At 45.4% G+C, this 19,599-nt stretch overlaps 2 protein-coding genes across 3 annotated transcripts in view; one reads left to right on the forward strand and one right to left on the reverse strand.

The window, feature by feature from the left end:
- Positions 1–12,419, forward strand: part of TNNI3K (TNNI3 interacting kinase) — a 76,607-nt gene extending 64,188 nt beyond the window's left edge. The window contains exons 23-25 of one of the 2 annotated variants that reach the window (XM_067001878.1): positions 1,317–1,486; positions 4,577–4,656; positions 7,160–8,027. In XM_067001878.1, coding sequence (XP_066857979.1) covers positions 1,317–1,486; positions 4,577–4,656; positions 7,160–7,266 — 357 coding nt within the window. In that variant the 3' untranslated portion in view covers positions 7,267–8,027. Of the gene's footprint in view, positions 1–1,316; positions 1,487–4,576; positions 4,657–7,159; positions 8,028–9,871 lie in introns of those variants that run through there. The other variant, XM_067001879.1, reaches the window with a different exon arrangement.
- A 1,323-nt stretch (positions 12,420–13,742) lies between these two features.
- ERICH3 (glutamate rich 3) overlaps positions 13,743–19,599 on the reverse strand; it is a 35,310-nt gene continuing 29,453 nt past the window's right edge. Inside the window, exons 14-15 of the mRNA XM_067001877.1 lie at positions 14,794–16,610; positions 13,743–14,277 (exon numbers count right to left, since the gene is read on the reverse strand). Of these exons, the coding sequence (XP_066857978.1) occupies positions 14,206–14,277; positions 14,794–16,610 (1,889 nt within the window). The 3' untranslated portion in view covers positions 13,743–14,205. The remainder of the gene's footprint in view (positions 14,278–14,793; positions 16,611–19,599) is intronic.

Consider the following 19,599-nt stretch of genomic DNA (forward strand, 5'->3'; position numbering starts at 1 on the left):
TCAGAGAGAGGAACACTGATGACAGAGCGCGACCAGTGGGGTGGAGGTGTGGTTCACATTAGTCCTTGGCAGGTTTTTTCCTCCCATTCATCAAACCCAAGTCTGCTTGGTTTAAGAAGAAGAAAAGACAAACTAGACCCATGGAAGAAAGGTAAAAACACAAAACATAAGAAGGATGAATGCAAAGGCAAATTCCTGCTCTGCCCTGTGGCTATGACATAAATGGGTGTATCAGCATTCAGCCTGGTGTAAAATAAGTGGTCAAACAGCAACTAAACTTCAATCAGGGTTGCAGTTCCTAAAATTATATTTTCTGTGCGCATGTGTACGTATTTAAGAGTTTAAAAAAATAAAAATCCTTCCTTTTAAAATGTATCACTGCTCTTGAGCTTAAGGATCAGAAAAGACACCTATAATCTACTGCATTTCTTCATGTTCTGACTACAGCTGGTTGCTCTACACGTAGGTGGAAGCTTTTAAGTGCAAAACATTGTGAAGCACTATATCACAAGAAACAGTGCCATCTCGTGGGACACCTGACTTCTATGATACACAGGCAGCAGTGCATGCAGGAAGAAATCTGGATCAAGAGTTCACACACACACACGCAAACACACACACACACAAAACTGTATTTAGCTTTGGAGTTAGACTTAAGTTCCACTGTGTCCAGGGCAAAGCCTTGTTTCTGGGGAAAACTCTCCACTTCCCTCTAATTCCTGCTCTTCTTCTTGCTCAGCAAATCATTTCTTCTCCTTTTAAATATCTCTGAAACCAGGCATGACAGGAACTTTTTGTGCCAGCAAGTCTATGGCCCTGTTGCTGCATACATGCATTTGTATATACACACATATTAATGTGCTAGCCCTGTATTAACATTGTCCCATCAGTCCGAACTCCTGTCCTGAGACACTCAGACAGGACCACTCTGATCAGGCAGCACTGCCGCCTTTCTGGCACAGGTGGGAAAGTCTCACACGATGGCTCCCACTAGGGAAGCAGCAATGCCTCCCAGCTGCACAGTGAATGCTCACAAGCCAAGTAACTTGCCTCTGGGCTAAAGTTTATCTTCTTGAAAGTCATCCAATCCCAGCTTGAAAAACTGCAGGCAATGATGAACCGACCACTTTGTTGGCAGGCAGCATCCAGTTGTCCTCCTCAGCTGTTCAAAGCCAGAAGGCATTTTTTTTTTTCAGCCAAACGTTAAGGAAATATGGGACACAACTTGTGAGAAAGAAAGAGCTGAGGAAAGATACGTATGAATGTAATGTAATAACAGTGCCTTTTGTCCTTTTTTTTTTTTTTTTTAATTCCAGTTAATGTCTCCAGCCTCTAGCAACAGCAGTGGCTCTCTGTCTCCTTCCTCGTCTTCGGACTGTCTCGTTGCACGTGGAGGTCCTGGCCGTAGTCATGTTGCAGCATTACGTAGTCGTTTTGAGTTGGAGTATGCTTTAAATGCAAGAGCTTATGCTGTTTGGTCACAGAGGTATGTTCCACCCATTGCATGCTCAGGAGGGCTCTTACTCTGAAACAGAGAGAATCCTTCCCAGGGCTGTATGGCTCACTTGGCTCAGATGGGAGTTCTCTGTGGCAGGGATTGTCCCTCGCTACCAGGTCTGGCTGCATGGGAAGCAGGCAGTAGAAACACACCCTGGGGTATGCAGTACACAGCTGATCCGCTGCCAGGGCCAGCCTGGGAAAGCACTTTTGCAGTCTTGTCTTCTCCTGTAGCTGCTCCAACGTGGTGGTCTGGGTTATCTGAACGCTGAGGAAGCTGTCCTGCTGTCATGACAACTGCTAAGCATTTGCATTTTTCACAATGGATAACATCAAATTAGTAGAAAATTGCAAGCTTCCCTGTATGGACTCTACACACAGTACCACTACTTTATCACATGCAACCAAAGATTGATGACTGCCTATCCAAGGGGACAGAGACAGGTGGTCATTAGAAGGATGTCCCCTCATGGTATGGGAAGGCCAGTGATTATACCACAGTGTATTTTAAATGTGGAAATTTTCACCAAAGAAAAGCTAAAAGACACAATTTTCTTTGGGAAAAAAAAAAAAATATATATATATATATATTCCAGTGTGTGGCATCAGTAGCCAGATGGTAAACAACAGGCTAGACCATGGGCAGCACTGTATAACCAAATGTTGTGGTTGGAAGCAACACCTGGTGCTATTGCAGAGCCTTACAAACCTTCTTCATACTGTGAGCACTGGCCATGCTTTGGAGAACTGCTCATACAGTTACTTCTGTGAAGTAATTTCCATTTAGGGGAGCTGAGTCCTACAGGAGCTTTTGTGTTTGAAGAAGGAGTTTGTTATACCGGAGGCAGTAAAACTTCTAATATTGTTTGACAAATAGAGAAGGCAGTGCTAGTCTGCTGCATCAAAATAGGATGGCAGGACCTGCTAGTTATCCTCTTAGCTCAGCTCTCTCAGCAGAAACCTAAGCCCTGAAGAAATGTGCTAGGTGTACCTGCTCACTCCTAGCACAAGCATGGCTTGTTATTTCTGCCAAAATATTAGGCAGACGTCCTTCTGATGAGGAGGAATAAGGCATATTTGACAAAATCCAGTTGAAAATCCTAGAAATAAGCAAATTTGGGAAGAAAGAACCCACTGAAATGCTATGAGTGTGTGTGAGGAAAATTGCTTACTATTACATTTATACTTACATGGCCCTTTTATGGAGTGTATAGCTTGTGTCTGACCAAGAGTCTGAAAACCATTCTCTGACATGCCATCAGCCCTATTAGATTCTTCATATTAGTGGAATTTATTTACTGAGAGGCATTTGTACGGGCAGGAAGAACACCCAGCTGTCTGACCGTAAGTGCCTGAGGTGAAGATAAAACATGAGGAGAGTCTGGTGATCTCAGAGAATGGCTGCAATAGAAAAGCGAAGTAATTGAACAGGTGTCATTTTTTAATACTGTGTTTCTCAATTCTGGATTTTAGTTTTCAGTTTTTTTCATCTTGACCACAAATCATGATATGATCAAATGAATGATTTAATTAACGCTGGCTAATGGTGTTGCACTGAGAGGAGCAAGCACCACCAGGTGCTGTCATTCTGCAGGTGAAAGCTTCCAGGCTAAAAAGGAGACAGGCAGAAACCAGGCTGTCCCAGAAGGTACCATGGCAAGAAATACAAATGCAAAGTCCCTTTTCCTTTAGGAAGAGGAAGGGATCTCTGCCTCACAGAGCACTGCTGTAGCTGTTCCTACTGGGGCACATCTTAAAATTTGCATTTCATTCAGTTTATGCCCATAGAAGGATAAGAACTCCCAACATTTTCAAGGCAAAGCAACATATGGGTTCTCTATACAACCACAACATTAAAGTTAATATCTGAGGCAGTCTACCCTACCACTCAGGAGACCTGGCTTTGAGGGCAAATTTAGCAGTCTCCTGTCTCTGTCCCATGGGGACTGAGAGTACTATGAAAATGAAATGGTCTCTTTATCTCTGCCAGAAGAGCTGTGCGCTTAGTCTAAACTTTACCCTTTAGCACCACTTAGCAGTCAGAAATATTAATAGCAGAGCAAGCCCTGCCCTTGTGATTCATTCCTGGTAACAGGGATGTGGAAAGTCAGACATACAGTCAGCTAAAATGAGGAGCTGGAGTAGAGGAGCATGGTAAATCAATCATTTCAGTTTTGGGGACTCTGACAGAGAGGCAGATGGCAAACACCTGCAGACAGATGCTGAAAACTTCCATATAAAAATATAAATCACACCTAAAATGTTTATCTGGCAACATAAGGTACCAGCTGAATTTCTTTGCTTTGATGTACACTGCCTTGGCAGGACATGGAGGTGGGGACTGAGGTCGAGCTGGAAAGAATGTGAACTAGCCTTTTATTGTCTATAAAGGACCAGATTTTGCTGTTAGGTGTAATAGATGCGTACAAAAGGAATAAGAAATTGGTGTATTTAGGTTACAGCGTAGATACAAGAGAGAGAAAAGGGACACTTGAAAGTGTCCCTCTTGTCCTGTAATTCAGTGTTCTCAATACAGCACTGAGGCTTGTTAGCACAACTAAATGAGCTCTTCTGTAACCCCACCAGTTATTTAAAGTTGTATGCTTTTATCAAATGCTCTGCCATACAAACTAACAACATTCAAATCTATAAATAGCACCCAGGAAGGCTCATCTAGAGGCACAGCATTCAATGCAAAGGGAATGGCTTCCACAGCTTTAGTAGTTTTTCAATTATACAACACCCTGAGATGATTAATGAATTCACTTTCTAATGACAATGGTTTCTTAGGATTTCTTTTTTGTAAGCATAGGCATTTTCAGAGAGAATGGGCCCTATTTTTTTTTCCCCAGCTGGACTGTTTTTCTTGGGCTGTCCCCTGTTTTATCTGCCGACAGCTTCGTGTCCTATGCAGTACTGCACAGCATGCAACTCCATTCCACAGCAGAAACAACCCAGCTAACGAAGCCTCCATCTACTATGGATATATATATATGGATATATATATATCTATATGGGTATGTATATATACTATATATATATATCTTATGTAAACTGATACCTCCTGTCTAATTTGCAGCACTGGGCAACACCTTTCTCAGGGTCTTTCTTTGGATGACATGAGAAGAAACTTCCAGTACCCACCGATTGACAAAAATGGTGAGTTTTTGCACAATAAACTTCTTAGCATCTTGCAGTGTTTAACCAGTGCAGAGCTACGGTCTCCTGCAGTATCAAAAAGCCTGATGAAAAAATTAATGTTCAATGCAGACTGCTAGTTACAGTCAGTGAGAGCTTGTGAGGTCTTACCCCATACTCCATGCAGCTCATTGCCACTTTCAATCTATTTGTGCCCTAAGCTTTTTGGGAATGGGATGGTCTGTTTTATCTGTGTGCATGGATCTGTGAGTGAAGAGAAGATTGTGGCATCATAACTTCACTCCTCTCAGAGGACATCCTGTCATTCTGCTCCTCTCCAGAACAAATGTTCTGACTGTTTCTTCCTCTTGCCTTTCCTTCTTGCCTTTTCTTCTTGATTTTCCATCCTACTACATTTGAGCATGTTTTTATGCATTGCCACACAAAGAGCAACCTAGCATTTCCTAGCCCCTGTAAACCTTTCTTGTTAAATAGATCTTGTTCAGGTCTCATCTTGCAGGCAGCAACATGGGGTTCAGTTTCTCGTCCACCCTTTCTGAATGGCTCATGAGCTCATTACCTGCTTCTTTACAGTTTCCCAATCAAAGAGTAGTTTCATCTTGGACCAACTTTTAGCCCAACAGCATAATTTATAAAAACATCCTTAAAACAAAGAGCGTATGAAATGTAGTTGGCATTAGGATGCTATCCACCAGATTGCATTCAGATATCTTAGATAAATCTTTCTTGGTGAGGATCTGAAGGTCAGATTCTTAATCTCACCTTCATGCAGATTTTCATTCACACCAGGCTCAGCTGCTGCATTCTAGAAAGACCTACGATTGGTATGAAACAACTTTTGCTATGATGTGCTAGCTGTCAGGATAGTACGTTTTATGCCCAGGTGCTCAGTAATTTTCTGTGCAGCAATATGGAAGTGGGCACACCTACCAAGTAAACGATTTCAGAAACTCCCCCAGCTGCCATCCACCAGCACCAGGTGATCTGTTTGCCTGAACATCCTAAGATGCTCCAGGGCCGTGTCAATGGGATGGCACTTCCTTGTTTAAATGCTGACACGCAGCCAGGACCCATCTCCTGTGATTGTTGTGTTTGCTGAGCAAACATCAGCACAGCACACCGCAATTATCTGTACCTCATGAGAGCACCACAGTCCATGCTTCCTACGTTCACCCAGAGCCATGCAGATACTCTGGCTCTCCTCAGACCGTGAACAGGCATGAAAATCCAGGAAACCCTGGATACAGAGCAGTGTATGAAGGTATTTTCTGAAACGATTGCTCAAGGGATAAACATGCCAGAGCACTGCCCATATACCCAGCAATGCCAGATGCAAAGCAAAGCTATGATACACTTTTACAAAAGAGCCACAGGCCAGGGAAAGACCTAGGCTTTGGCACTGCCCATGCCAGCTATTGGTTTTGAAAACTGGGTAGAGAATTTTTTTTACAAATGCTTGTATCAGATTTTGGCATGTGACTGACAAAGGAGACAAACAGAAGTGGTGGGAGCCATGAAGCTGACATGGTGGAGAATGACAGCAATATCTTCAGTGCCAAGAAGCAGAGCTGGACTTTGAAGACAACACAGACTTCTGAGGACGCTCGTACACTGTGGTCTCTGACAGCCAGGAGTTCCCACCAGGAAGGTGTTTGCTAGGATCAGGGGGTGTTATGTGCTATGTTTGATGTAAAGTCTTTGTTTCTCCCAGGCATACCTACTGAGTATGTATGAGCAAACATATGCTTTTCTCTATGTTTGAATCACAACTGTGTTGAGAGGATCCATTGGTTTTATGATGCTGCTGTCCTCATTCAGAGTTTGCTGCTGCCAGCTAAGCTGTCCCCTCTCCTGAGACACCCTCACCCCTTTCCTGTCATCTGTTGCCACTTTTCTGCTACTTTCCAACACATTTTAGCAACAAAAGAATTTAGTGTTTCATTCTGCCTGAAGCATATATACATCCTATTTGTTATCTTTGTTGTTTTTCACTGGCTTCAGTGTGTCTGTTGCACTACCTCCCCTCCTCTGAACTGAGCACATTGAATGAGAAAAAGAAAAAAAATGGTCATATAAATATTTACTGAGTACGGTGCTAAGAGCAGTGCTGATGCCATAACAAGCAGTGAGCTAATGACCTTTGAAACTGAAAAAAGAACAAAAACGTTACTACTTTTCTTGTTGTATCCATATTCCACATCTGCACAAAGCAGTTCCTCCGGGCACAGTTTTTATCATTCACCCAGAAGCTGAAAAATTTGAGGAGGAAGAAGCCAGGAACAAAACAGGGACTGTTCAGTGAACTCCTAGAGTAAGACCATCCAGGAAGGACTGGAGAGGGGCTCTCAAGTCTGCACTAGAAAAGGACAAAAGGGAATTAAGGGCTGGTCAAAAAAGAGACTGTCCATGGCTTCATTTAAACAGTGGAATTAAGGTGTGATTTCAGACTCCACACATGAAACCTCAAGATTTATTTTCAAATATTCCTGTTCTTGAATTTTAGTTTCCACAGAAGAGAACAAAAGTATGCAAGTGGGAAGGGAGGTATTCCCCAGCCAGACCTCCATGTTGCTGGTCTGTACACCAGGACCATGGTGCAGCACAGCCTGATCACAACCTTCTTGAGCCAAGAGCTGGCCAAGCTGAACCCTGCAGTAACTCAGGTAACAGTGGAAAAAGACAGAGAGGTACAGAGGAACGTCAAGATCCTGGCTGATAGACACAACAGGACTGGAAAACTCCATGCCATATACTTCATTTCATCAGGCTTATGCAGCTCAAAGTTGAGTCCTGTGGTGTCACCAGGAGAAGTATCTTGAGGACCATCAGAATCACCATCCCCTGTTACAAAGCACCAAAACCAGCTGCTCTGGAGGCCCTCCATAACATGCTGCACCCCAGTCACCACTCTCTCAGACTGCACCCCAGCCTTCAAGATCCTGGTAGAGTAATCAAGCCATTGCAATGCACAGCAGCACACCAGAAAACAGAAAGCCCTGTTACCTTTTTTTTTATTAGAGTGCTTGGTCTAATGCTTGCAAATATTTGCACTCTTTATTTATGGCACATAAACCAATTTCACTGTTGTCTCTCCTTATTCATCGCCATTTTGATCTTTTTTCTTTTCATTTGCTTTTTGCATAATGTTTTCCATTATCCTCATTTGCACTTGCAGGCTGTAAGCAATAAAGAATTCATTCACTCTTTTTCTTTCTTAGTAAAAGCCCTAAAAGCACCCTGCTCCCATTCCTGCAAGAGCCCTTGTCATAGTGAACAATTTTCTTCACTGAATGTGTTTGAAAACAGGAATTTTACAAATAAACACAGCCATGACCTCTTCAGTGAAAGCAAAGGACCTGCTCTTCGTGGGAAGTGTCACAAATTGTGAATTAAAAAGTACATTGAAAGGAGCAAAAATCACATGAGATAGATACACAATGGCCAAAGAGAACTGTATATCCTCTAAAGTTTAAGATTAGCGTAAACAGAAAGTTTAACTTTAGCTTTGCTTATCCTTGCTCATCGCAGCACAGACACAGGCAGACAAGCTACTGACATTGCAGCAACAACCACCAAAGTTTCCCAACAGCAAAGATGGTCTTAACAAGGCTTGCAGCACAGCAGCTTTCCTGCAGCACAAGGAAATGCGTGCATTCCCTGAACAGCTGTGTGGCTGCACAAGCCAACGCTGTGGAGCAGCATAGTGCCATCCCTGGCCCTTGGAAATGGTACCATCCAGCCGAGAGGAGACACATAGGGCAGACAAGAAGAAACCCATGGGAGTAAGGCAAGCCAAGCAACCCAGTAAGCTTGCTCCTGGGTGGTACAAAACTCACAGGCACAGCAAGAAAAGAAAAAAATAATATTAAACAAACAAAAACAAACAAACACAAAAACACCGGTTGTGATTGAGGGGTTTGGAAACATGAAAGCATTTAATAAAGCAAATGTTCCCCATTGTGTGGAAGTAGTAAAGTCAAAGAAACTGATGGTGAAGCATGTGGACAGTCTTCCACCCAGCATGATCAGAGAACCCCATCAGAGTGCAAAGTGCCGTCACCATGACCAAAGATGCCGTTAAAAGTACATCATGCTCTTGTAATGTGCCCCATCACAGACCACCACTTTGTGAAGCACGATGGCTTTAACTTCAATGCTTCAATGAAGGCACATGCCTCCTTCACCTCCCAGCATCCAGGGCACATCCAGCATGCATGAAAACAGTCACAGGCTTCAGATTGCATATTTAGAACATGCGTAAGATTTCCTTACGGATACACTTTGTCATCCAGCTTTCAAAACACAGCATGTCACGATTAGAAGATAAACCAAGGTTGGTTATGGATTACAGCTTGGGGATGTAATGGTCACTGCAGTTTTAGTTACCAGAGTCTTAATTTTATGCAGCTGTGTATATTTTCTGTTTGGCAGTAGGAATTTGGCGTGGAGGAGCATGAACAATGTTTTCTAATTCTCTCTCAGCCCCTACACCCCAGAAAGTTTTTGTGCACTAGCTTTCTTTGTTCCCTGAGCATCTGAGAGGGATGTATGATGCATTGTTATCAGGAAATTTGAGATGACTACATAGAATCATAGAATATCCCGAGTTGGAAGGGACCCATAAGGATCATCAAGTCCAATTCCTGGGATTTATTTTTATGCTTGTACAGTAAAACAAGGAGAGTGGGAGCAGCTGACAATGACAGTGGAAAGGGAGAAATGGTTTCTTATTATTGGAAAGCTCATTGGAAACACAGCACTGTCAAGAGCAGTTGATGTCCATTTTGTAGTATCAAGAATTAAAAAAGTTAAAATATTTTAAAAACACTTGTCAGAATGCTGATTTTGAGCTCTCCTAAGCTCTAGTTGAAAGGACAAAAAAATATATTTTTTAATGCCAAATGTTATTAAAACACTGAGATTTTATGTCAGATTTTATGTATTTCTTTTATGTTAGTCACCAAAGTTTCTTTGTGTTTGCCTACGTTGCATTCATTCCATGAATGATTGGGTCTGTTTACTTCCCATTTAAATTTCTCCTCAGTAGATGATATTGAATGGTGACTTGCAGACAGCAAAAAGGTATGTGTGATCGGTGCCTATTTATCTCAAAATGATACGCACGTTATTTTGTTGACATTGTCACTGCAGGGGAAGGTAGGAGAGAATCGCTTCTGTGTCATGACGCACATGAACTTCCCTCTGCATCTTGCAGGTTACGTGTCGGATCCCATGAGTACCATGAGATTTCATTCCTGCAGCAGCAGTGGTAGCTTTGAAGAAAGCAGCTGACAGCATGGACCGCCTTCCTGCAGAAAGTCACCAAAAACCGGCAGCAACTGTTCTTACCAGATCAGCCCAACTCCCAGGCATCGCGTGCTATATTGACGGTCCCTAAACTGAACCCTTTATTTGCTGACAATGAATGTCCCTATCATGTTATGTGCTAGCATCTTTTTCTGCTGACCTTGAGGGGCTTTTTCATTTGGTGGTGTGCATCTACCCTTTAACAAAGTGAATGCCTGCACTTCCAGGCTGAGCATTAAAAATCTGAAGAGGTGAAAGTAAAGGTGTGTCTGTTATAGCTTCAAAGCTCTGCTGCAAGTAAGTCATTGTTACCTGGGTCTGCACCCCCTGACCAGCAGCTGCCCCGGAGCCCCAGCCCTCCTCGCCACCACGAGAAGCAGCCTGTCCCTCCTGCCACCGTGCCAGGCCAAGCTCCAGCTCCCAGCTCCTGAACAAGGTTGTCTCTTTTTTGAGCTCCCCCCAGTCACAGAAGCACCCTGTCCCTCATTCTCAGTACCTCAGGCTCACACAGCTTGCCAGCACAGCAGCCCCACTACATCTTTTCTGAGCCCTGATCTGCAGTTGCTTTCCTGCTCTCTGAGAATAATGAGGTACTTGGGTAGCCATCATAACTGCATAACATTTCTCACTTCTCATCTGCTTCCTTGTTTTGGTTCGAGTTCCTTTTTTTTTTTTTCTCTTAAAAAGTACATGCTTTAGTTCGGTCATTTGGTAACAAAAAAGCAACATGGGAACTTCAAAATAAACTTTTCACCAGAAGGGTAACACGCAAATCAAATCCCAAACCACCTATGTTTACTGCAGACAGGTAAAATCGTTGTCCCACAAGTGTGATAATCCTAAAGCAGAACAGAGCTCCATTTTTCACTCAAAGCAGTTCCGAGGCAAAGTGCCATCTAATGCATGCCGAGTGTGCCTGCCGGGACCGGGGTTGCAACAAATTTCTCACTGGGAGTTTAAAAAAAAATGGGGAAGGGCAAGACAACTTGAACTCTTCTTCTAGAAGCAATTACACAGTTAAATTTATGCTGTTATTTTTCTGGAATCTGTTTTGAAAATAGCAAAATTTTGCTGCAAGCAACACTGCTATAATATTATTCCTTAATTGCATTTGAATACACAACTGTCATGTTAGGTGGGTAGAAATGTGGGTTCAAGATTACTGCATGTTGCTCTGTGGATATTACTCAGCATGTTGGGTTCTTATGACTACAGTGTCTGAACTGAGCTCCGTGATAAGGCATGGTGCAGTGTGACAGACACGGTCTATAAATTAGTAATAGGCTCTGCTGACTCATGTCTTGCATGCTGTTAGTTTCATAATCCTGAAGCAATAAAAATGGGGAAAGTTTCACTTAGCGAGGATTACAAGTGTTTTTTCCATTTGTTTTGTTTCACCTAGGGAAAAATCTTCTATCAGTCTGTAAAACCAGAATATTGGGAGCTTGGTTGTTTTTTTAGAGCAATACAAGAAACTCTGAGAGCCAGCATGTTCCTAACCACAGGACTCACTTCCCTAATTGTTAAAATTATACACACAAGAACCATTTATAAATATTTAAGTATTTTAAATAATGTATTATCAGTTTTCCTGTCACTTACAGTCACTGCTGCCTTACTCTTTTGGGATTTCCCTGATGACCCAGATCTTCTGCAGCCAAGGAGTGTCTTGGGAGTTCAGGTGCCTCTTAGTGACCAACTCTTGCCTTCTTTTCTAAAAGGTTGGAATGGATCTAGTTATATCTGCTACTGCAAACTCACACCACCCCTTAATCATCTCCAGAGTGCTCCGAATGTCAGGTATCTTTAAAGGAAGATTCCACCCATAAGGAAAAAAAAAAAAGGTGCTCTCATGGCTGAAGTGCCAGGAGCAGAGGCTGGAGGCTGGCAAGAAGCTGCTCCAGGAGGAGTCCCCTGTTGGGGTGGCCGCATGCACAACACTGTGGGGCAGGGATCCTGCCACTGCCTCACCTGCTGCCATTCAGCAGCCACAGAAAAGACAAGGACGCGCTTGGGCAGGGACGCTGCCCCGCAGCTGAAGCTGGAGAGACCCCTGCCTCGGGCAGAGCCACACAGGGCTCCCTTGCCCCAAGGCGGAGTCAGTGCTGCAATGGGGACTCCAGTTCCCGTTCCCTGTGCTCTTGTTTTGCAGAGTGAGAGTATTTAACAGCATTTTGAGATGCTTTGCTGATCACTCTGGTACTTACCTACGACACACAAATCTCTTACCTTTCCCATTTTCATCTTGTGCTCAGTAAAGCAGATAAATGTCAAACAAGACAGTTGTTTGGTTCGTGACTTGCCTGAGTACAGCCTTGGCTGTAATCCTGAACCTTCCAGGGAATCACTGCTAAGGCAAATCCCTGCACTCCCCTCTTTCACCTTTGTCCACCCCTAACACTTGAGCAACCTGTGTGTATGCATGTGCATTCGTAAAACACTTTGGTCTGGTCATGACCACAAGCCGCATCCATTGGCTTTTCATACAAATCTGTTTGATCCGGTTTTAGTAACACAAACACTCAACCCAACATTACTAAGTCATTCAGTTAGAAAGCAGAGATAACTACTGAAGACAAGGCCCTACTTGATTGCCAAGTATTATTCTTACAATTCGATCACTTGCAAAAAATTCAATGAACTACACAGACTGATACATCATGGTTGGTTTTTTGTTTGTTTGTTTTTTTAATAGACCCAAGTAAATATGCAGATGTGCAAATATGCAGAGAAAAAAACCTCTGGAGAAGGTCATTAGCATTAATTTAAATTCCGAACACTTCGTATACCAGGTGTATTCAACTGTAGAGTATGTAAACACAGGTTATCTATTTACTGTAGTTTATGTTGAGCAACACCGGAAATGTCTTGGTCCAAAGAATAAGCCAATACTGATTTTATGGACACTCCCTGGTTAAAAGGAAAGGACCATTGCTGAGTTCTCAAAAGTCGAACACACGCTTTGTAAGCAAATATTGCCTATCTTGCACAGAATAAACATTTCCACTGCACCACAAAGGATCACTTAATGCAATGCTTTGTTTAAGCTGCTGATGACAGTAAAGCTATGAGTCTTCTTTGTCTGCTTTCTTCTTTCAAAATACTTCCTGGTATCCAGATTAAAAATACAAATGCAACCGTCTTTAGTACAGAGGAAACAAAAATGAATTGATTGCATTTAAATTTGCATGTGTTTAAATGTGTATTGATCTTAAATAATTAAGAGTAACAAACCTGTCAAAATCCTGCTTGTTCCAGTTCCATCCCTGATCTGAAAACCCAGCTACAGCCACGTGCCGCTATTGTTACCGCCCCTGCGCCTGGCGGGCAGGACCTCAGGGTCCCTCCAGAGGTGGGGGAGCTGAAAAGGGGATGGGCAGCAGAGACCCATAGCCAGCCTGGGGTTGAAACGCCCTTATTCTGAACCACACGCTGCCACGGGACCAGCAGCAGTTCCACCACAGACTGCATGGGCCTGGGGAGTTACACCTAACACCAGTAAAAGCAAAAGGCTCAGGCTTTCCTCATTTACATTGTAAATGAGTTACAACTGCTCTGATTTAACATTTCCCAACATCTTTTCAAAGTTCTGAGAATGCACTGAAGTGTGGCCTGGCTCTGCATGGCAAGCACTCCCCAGCAGCCAACCCCTGGCAGCTGCTGCTCCCCGTGACAGGGCCGCTTCCCACTCCTGCTGCAACACCGCGGTGCCCCTCACCAGATCAAACCACCGATGTGCTCAAGTGCCCTGCGCACGCCAATGAAGACGCAACCCCATCTCACAGTGAAGAGTTTACAGTTTAAAAAGCCAAATAACTCTCAGAAAAATGCACAGAGAGGAGATACAGTCAAGCACATAGACATACATTTGTAGTCCTACAGTAACACACACAGAGCACCTATCCTTAGCTGTCACTCCTATCAGCCAGCAGAAGCAAGGGGTGTCGGGAGGATGGGAAGTTCCCCACTGAAATATTTCTCTGGGTTTTGGAAATAGCAAGTGTGGCAGCTGTGGAACAATCCTTGTGATTGTGGTCTTCATAACTACGAAGGAGTGCTGTTCCCCAGGCTGGCATGCACTTGCTAATTTGAGCTGTCCGCTGCACACTGAGAAGCTGCTGTAGGAGAATGTGAGAGACAGTTGTACTCGCAAAGTAAAATAAAGGAGTATCCTGAAGGGCACAAATCTAGTAGATGTGTAATTGTTGCAGAAAACAGCACTGAAGAAGCTGCAGAAAAAGCTTAGAGGACAGTTTCTTCCTTGTCCTGGGGCCCTATGGAGGGCGTGACAGCTGCATCCAGGTTTGCAACATCCTAAGAAATGACAAGAAAAACGTTAGCTTTACAGAAAATAGGCTAAACTGAGGTACGGAGATACCACTGTAAGACACTTCCTGCAGTTAGATGCCAGAGCAACCGGAGAAGCCAGCTGCTGCTGCTGCCCTGCAGCACAGAGCTCACAGGCAGTGACAGCAGCAGTGGTGACACTGAGGCCACTCCACATCGACAGCAGCACTGGGAGCAGGAGCAGTGCTGCTGGGAGCCAGCAGCACAGGGCACTGGGCATGGCTGGAGGGCCGAGAGGACACGGGACTGCAAGCTTTAGCACCATGGTGAAGGTACATGCAACAGGGCTTCAGGAACAGGTAAGCACGCAGAAGCTGCCACGCAGAAGGATTTGTCATCCTGTACCCCAGCTACCAGTGGCAGATTCTTAAGGGGAGCATAAGAAAGCAGCAGTGAGAATATGAGACATCCTCTGCTCCCAACAGCCACGAGCCTGGGGACGTGAAGAGGAACATGCCAGCAGCAGGCCCAGGCAGGACTCACCTCACAGCAGCTCCCATTCGTGGCAGCAGCTCCCACATCTGGGCTTCCTCTCACAGGACTTTCCTTCCTCTGCTCCTGCGCCCCAGAGTCACCCTGTGCGTCTTCCAAGACACCCTCGGCCTTTCTCTTCTGGGCACTTTCACTGAGGCCAGACTGTTTCCCTTCAATTTGTGCTCCCGCCTGCACTGTCCCTCCCTGGGCTGCTGGACCCTCTGCCACTGCCACCCCCATCCTGCTCTGTCCCCCTGCTCCTGTCCCCCTCTCCCACGCCCCCACCTCGTCACCCATCTGGCCGTCCCCAGCCACCGCCGCCTCCAGCCCCGCCGCTCCCCCCACCGGCTCCGGTCCCTCCCCGTTCCCTGCCTTCCCCGCTGCAGGGCCAGCTGCCTCCCCAGCCGTGCTCCCGCACAGCCCCTCTGTGGGCAGCGCTGGTTCCTCCACCACCTCCTCGCCAGGAGCTCTCCCCGCTCCCAGCACTATCCTATCCCGATCTGTAGCACACTCCAGCAATCCCAGCTCTGCAGCTTCCAGCTCCTGTGGACCTGCTACTCCCCCCATGACCCTTCCACCTCCCAACTCAGCTCCGGCTTTCTCTGCAGATACTCCCATCACTAGCCCATCAAGTTCTTCTTCCACTGCTCCATCTGGCTTTGCTTCGCTGCCCAAAGATGGGTTTCCAGTCAAAAGTGCTTCTACTAAACCCTCCTCGTCTTCTGCTGTTGCTGTCTGCTCCAACGGAGATGACCCTTCACTTGCAGGATCCCTTCCAGCCTCCACCAGAGCCCCTAATCCAGATGCTACTTGTAACACTGGACCCCTGCCTGCATCCACAGACTCCTCCACCACCTCCTCTGCTCCTGGGACAGAGCTCTCTTCCACTTCTGGTGGTCTGTCAGTCTCAAATGTTGCTGTTCCTTTGGCAGCATCCTTCATCTCTGCCTTCTCTTCCCCCGACGCTTTCAGTTGGGAAAACTCATTTGGCTTTAGTTCTTCCCTGCCTGTGCAAACTTTGTTATCCCCTAATGTTTCCCTGAGAGCCCCAGGTTTCTCCACAGCCTCCTCCCCTTCAGAAATAGCTTCTTCTACAGCCTCCGCTCCTTCAAGGCCAGCCACTCCTGTAATCTCTTCTTCTACCAAGTTTGCATCCTCCACAGCCTCCTCTCCCTCACATACAGCATCCTCCACAATGCCCTTCCCTGCAAAACGTCCCTCCTCCACAGCCTCCTCTGCCTCAGACATGGTGTCACCCACTGCCTCCTTCAACAGAGGCTCTGCCATCCCCCCTGCCTTCTCCACCCCAGAGGCCTTCTCCATGGCCTCCCCTCCTCCAGAGAGCTCCCCGGCTCCCTCACCGCTCCCAGACATTGCCCCGTCTGCCTCCCTGCCCGCCGGCCCCCCCACGCCTGCCGGTTCCTCTCCCTCGCTCCCTAGCTCCTGCAGTGCTCCCGCACTCTCCATCACCCTCGTCGCAGCTTTCTGCCCCCCAGCTGCCACTTCTGCTCCAGGCACTCCCTTCCCTGGCTCCTTTTCCTTGGCATCTCCTTCTGCCATGCCCCCCCCGGCAGGTGCCAGTCCTGCCACAGGTGGCTGACCCGCCGGCACCATGGCCACCGCCTCTCCCTCGGGCAGCACATCTCCCGCCCGGGCCGCTTCCCGTCCTGCCTCGTCAGTGTGCGTATCTCCCCGCTCAGCTACATGGCCTTCCTCCGCCGGTGCTCGTCTCTGCCCTGCCACCTGCCCTCCTCGTGCCTCTTGTTCTGCTGCCTTCTGCACATCACGTGCTCTTGTTCCTTCTGCCAAGAAAGCTCCATCTGGTGCTAGTAAGACACAATTGAAACAGTAGTTTTACTGAGAGCTGAGTTAATGTTAAGGCTGGTTTACAGGGTTAAAAACGTTATTTCTCCCAAGTAATGAAGGGATACCAGCATGGTGGCAAGAAAGAGACTTGCCATGCTGCTTCTTATCATGCACTTGTGCTCTGACTAGGTTTCTGGTGCTGCCATTCTGGCATCTGGCGTGATAAATTTAAGCAAAAATGTTGATGCATGACTGGCTTTCAGTTCTGACAGTTCTGCCTGCCCTTTCCTACTCCTTTCTCCCCCCCTCACCTGCCTAGCAGAGAGCTTGTGTGTGTACACAAAATAGCTGCAAGCTTGACAATAACACTCAAAATTCAGAAACAGGTGGTAAACTGCTCATATAAAATATGCATACATGGGAAGAAGAACATAGCTGGTCGTGCAAAGTAATTGCTTCCCATGCATTCTGTAATTATACCTGGGGAATAATACAGGGCCTCTTCCTACACCCTGGGAATTTAACGGCAACGTTCCTCATTGAATTTGGTGCTCCAGGACGTGTCCCTGGGCAGGCACCTCCAGCAGGCTGCGCTGCTGTACCCATGTTTTGCACAAACACAGCAGGCTCTTATTTAGAAAATGGGAGGTTTTGTGCCAGAGAAGAGAGCAAGGAGCAACGTCCTCCCCAAGCTACCCTTTTGCAAACTGGGCAAAGGCTCTCTTGCCCCAAATCGTCTCACGCTGTTTGACTCATTTGATGTTCTTGCACAACTGCTGCACTCCAAAATCATTGCTTTTTGCTGTCTGCTTGGGCAAGCACCCATGCAACAAAACCCCATCTCTGGAACAGCAGCCAAAGAGCACTCCAGGTGACCAACAGGCCGAGAGGAAAATATTTGTCTCTCATCTCTGCCAGCAGGACTGGAGCCCATGTCTGGTTTCCCACAACCCTTCCACTGGCCTTGCTTACCCCCTTCTGCCCCCATCCCTTCCTGCCCTTCAGAGCTGGACGTGATCACTCACTAGGTAGGTCAGCTGCACAGGAGCGCAGAAGGTGCACAAGGCAGCTCAAGCAGCTGCAGACAGTAAAGGAGCCAGAATAAAGGACAGGCTGAGAAGAAATTTTACAGAGAGAGAATGGAGACCATGAAAGGAGAGGAGAGAGCACAGAAAGCTGATTCCTCCCAGCAGACCATGCATCACCTGAACACTAGATCACACTTCAAAATTAATAACTCCATATTGTGTGTTGCAATATGAGAAATCATGCCTTCCTGCAAAAGCACCTTGCACCAGGTGTATTGCTTATATGTACTACTAGTTTCCTGCCCTGTATATTTAAAATTCTTCTTTTATATATATACACATGTGTGTATATGTGTGTGTACATACATAGGTCTTTCTTAATTAGTTGTCAATCAGTCATATTTAATGACTAGACAAACTCATGGGCATCAGATCCATAAATGGACACAAAAAGGCATAGGCAGGCATTTTTTTCTAATAGCTATTGTACACCAGATCTGAGTACAGGAGAGCTGTGAAATGACTGAAATACAGAAAACAGAGCCTCTCATGTCCTTGTGAACAGCATCTTCTCTTGCCACTGTGAGACACAAACTACCATGAGAAACGTGCCTCTGGGCTGATCTGTTGGTCACTTCTGCTACTAGGAGGTCTGCTAGAAAAGAATGGGTTGCTTAAAAATAAGTACAATAAGACTGACCGACCTAGCAGCTAGTCTCATTCAAATTGTCTACCTGCCTCTGCCATGGAGTGACAAATAGCCTTCCAGAATCTGCTCTGGAGGATGCATCTGTCCCTATTTAAGAACATATTTAACCCATGGAAATACTGTCTTGCCTCAACACATTTATTTGTAGAGGTCTTCCAAGAATTGCTGTCTCTTCTAGGTGTCATGTATTCAAGGCACGTGTAATTGCATTTAACTGAATGTTCCCTCCAGCAATGTATTAAGAAAAATAGTTATCAGTTCTTCTGAGACTGGAGAAAAAGCACCTGATTTTTTATACACGTAGCTGTGTATATGGAATTTAATCTGCCTGCTGCTTCAGAATCAGAATCAATGAAAAGTTCCGCAAGGAGTGGGAGAGATCTTATTCCCACAGTCTTCCTTGCCACAAACTTGCATTCTTCTCTTCCCAAGTTCTTGTTTCTCCCTTGCCAGTGCACACCCTGTGATCTCTCACTTTTTTCCTATGATTTTTGTTTGTTTTTCTTTGTTTGTTTGTTTTCCTACGCTGTTGATTCTATCTTTCTACTTGGCCACATGTTACTTTTCTTCTTTTTTCATTTTTGTTTTCATTTTTTCTTCTCCTTCCTCCCGTGGTTTCTCCCACTTCCTGCTTACACCTATCCTTTCTTCCCAATCAGAACCCTGCACCCACACAGCTCTGAAGAGAAGCACAAAAACATTTTTAAAAGACCATTTCAGTTACATTACAGAAAGCACTTGCTCAGCATGAAGGCCTTTTTGCCTGCACCACAGGTCCTAAAAAGTATTGATGGCTTCACTGCTGCTTTGACATCACATCTAGGTGAATCACTAAGATCCGCTTAGCAAGGAACCATGAAAGATGGTCAGGGAAGTTCACAGGAGATCACTTATACGGTTGCTCCTGGGACCCAAGATCCTGACAGAGGTCTTTGAGCAATAGTGCACAGCCTGTTTGATTCATTCTGCCGTTCCAGTGCTGAAGAGAAGATAAGAAGCTTTCCACTCCAGGACATCCCTTTGCTGGCTCAGGCTGATGTCCAGGCAACACTTCCTTCAGACTCAATGAAATACCAAACGCTTTGCTAGCTATTGTGCACAGTGTTTTGCTTTGACCTGGTTATGGGCCTGACGTCTGACTACCTGGAAGTTCAAATTCTTTCCAGTTTTCTGCCTATGTAATACTTGACAAAAGAGAAACGGACAGTCTATCAAAACACAGAGCCCAGGCAAGGATGAGAAATACTGATCACAAGAATCCTCTCATAGGAA

Source organism: Anser cygnoides, chromosome 8 (assembly GCF_040182565.1).
Source record: "Anser cygnoides isolate HZ-2024a breed goose chromosome 8, Taihu_goose_T2T_genome, whole genome shotgun sequence".
Taxonomy (NCBI): domain Eukaryota; kingdom Metazoa; phylum Chordata; class Aves; order Anseriformes; family Anatidae; genus Anser; species Anser cygnoides.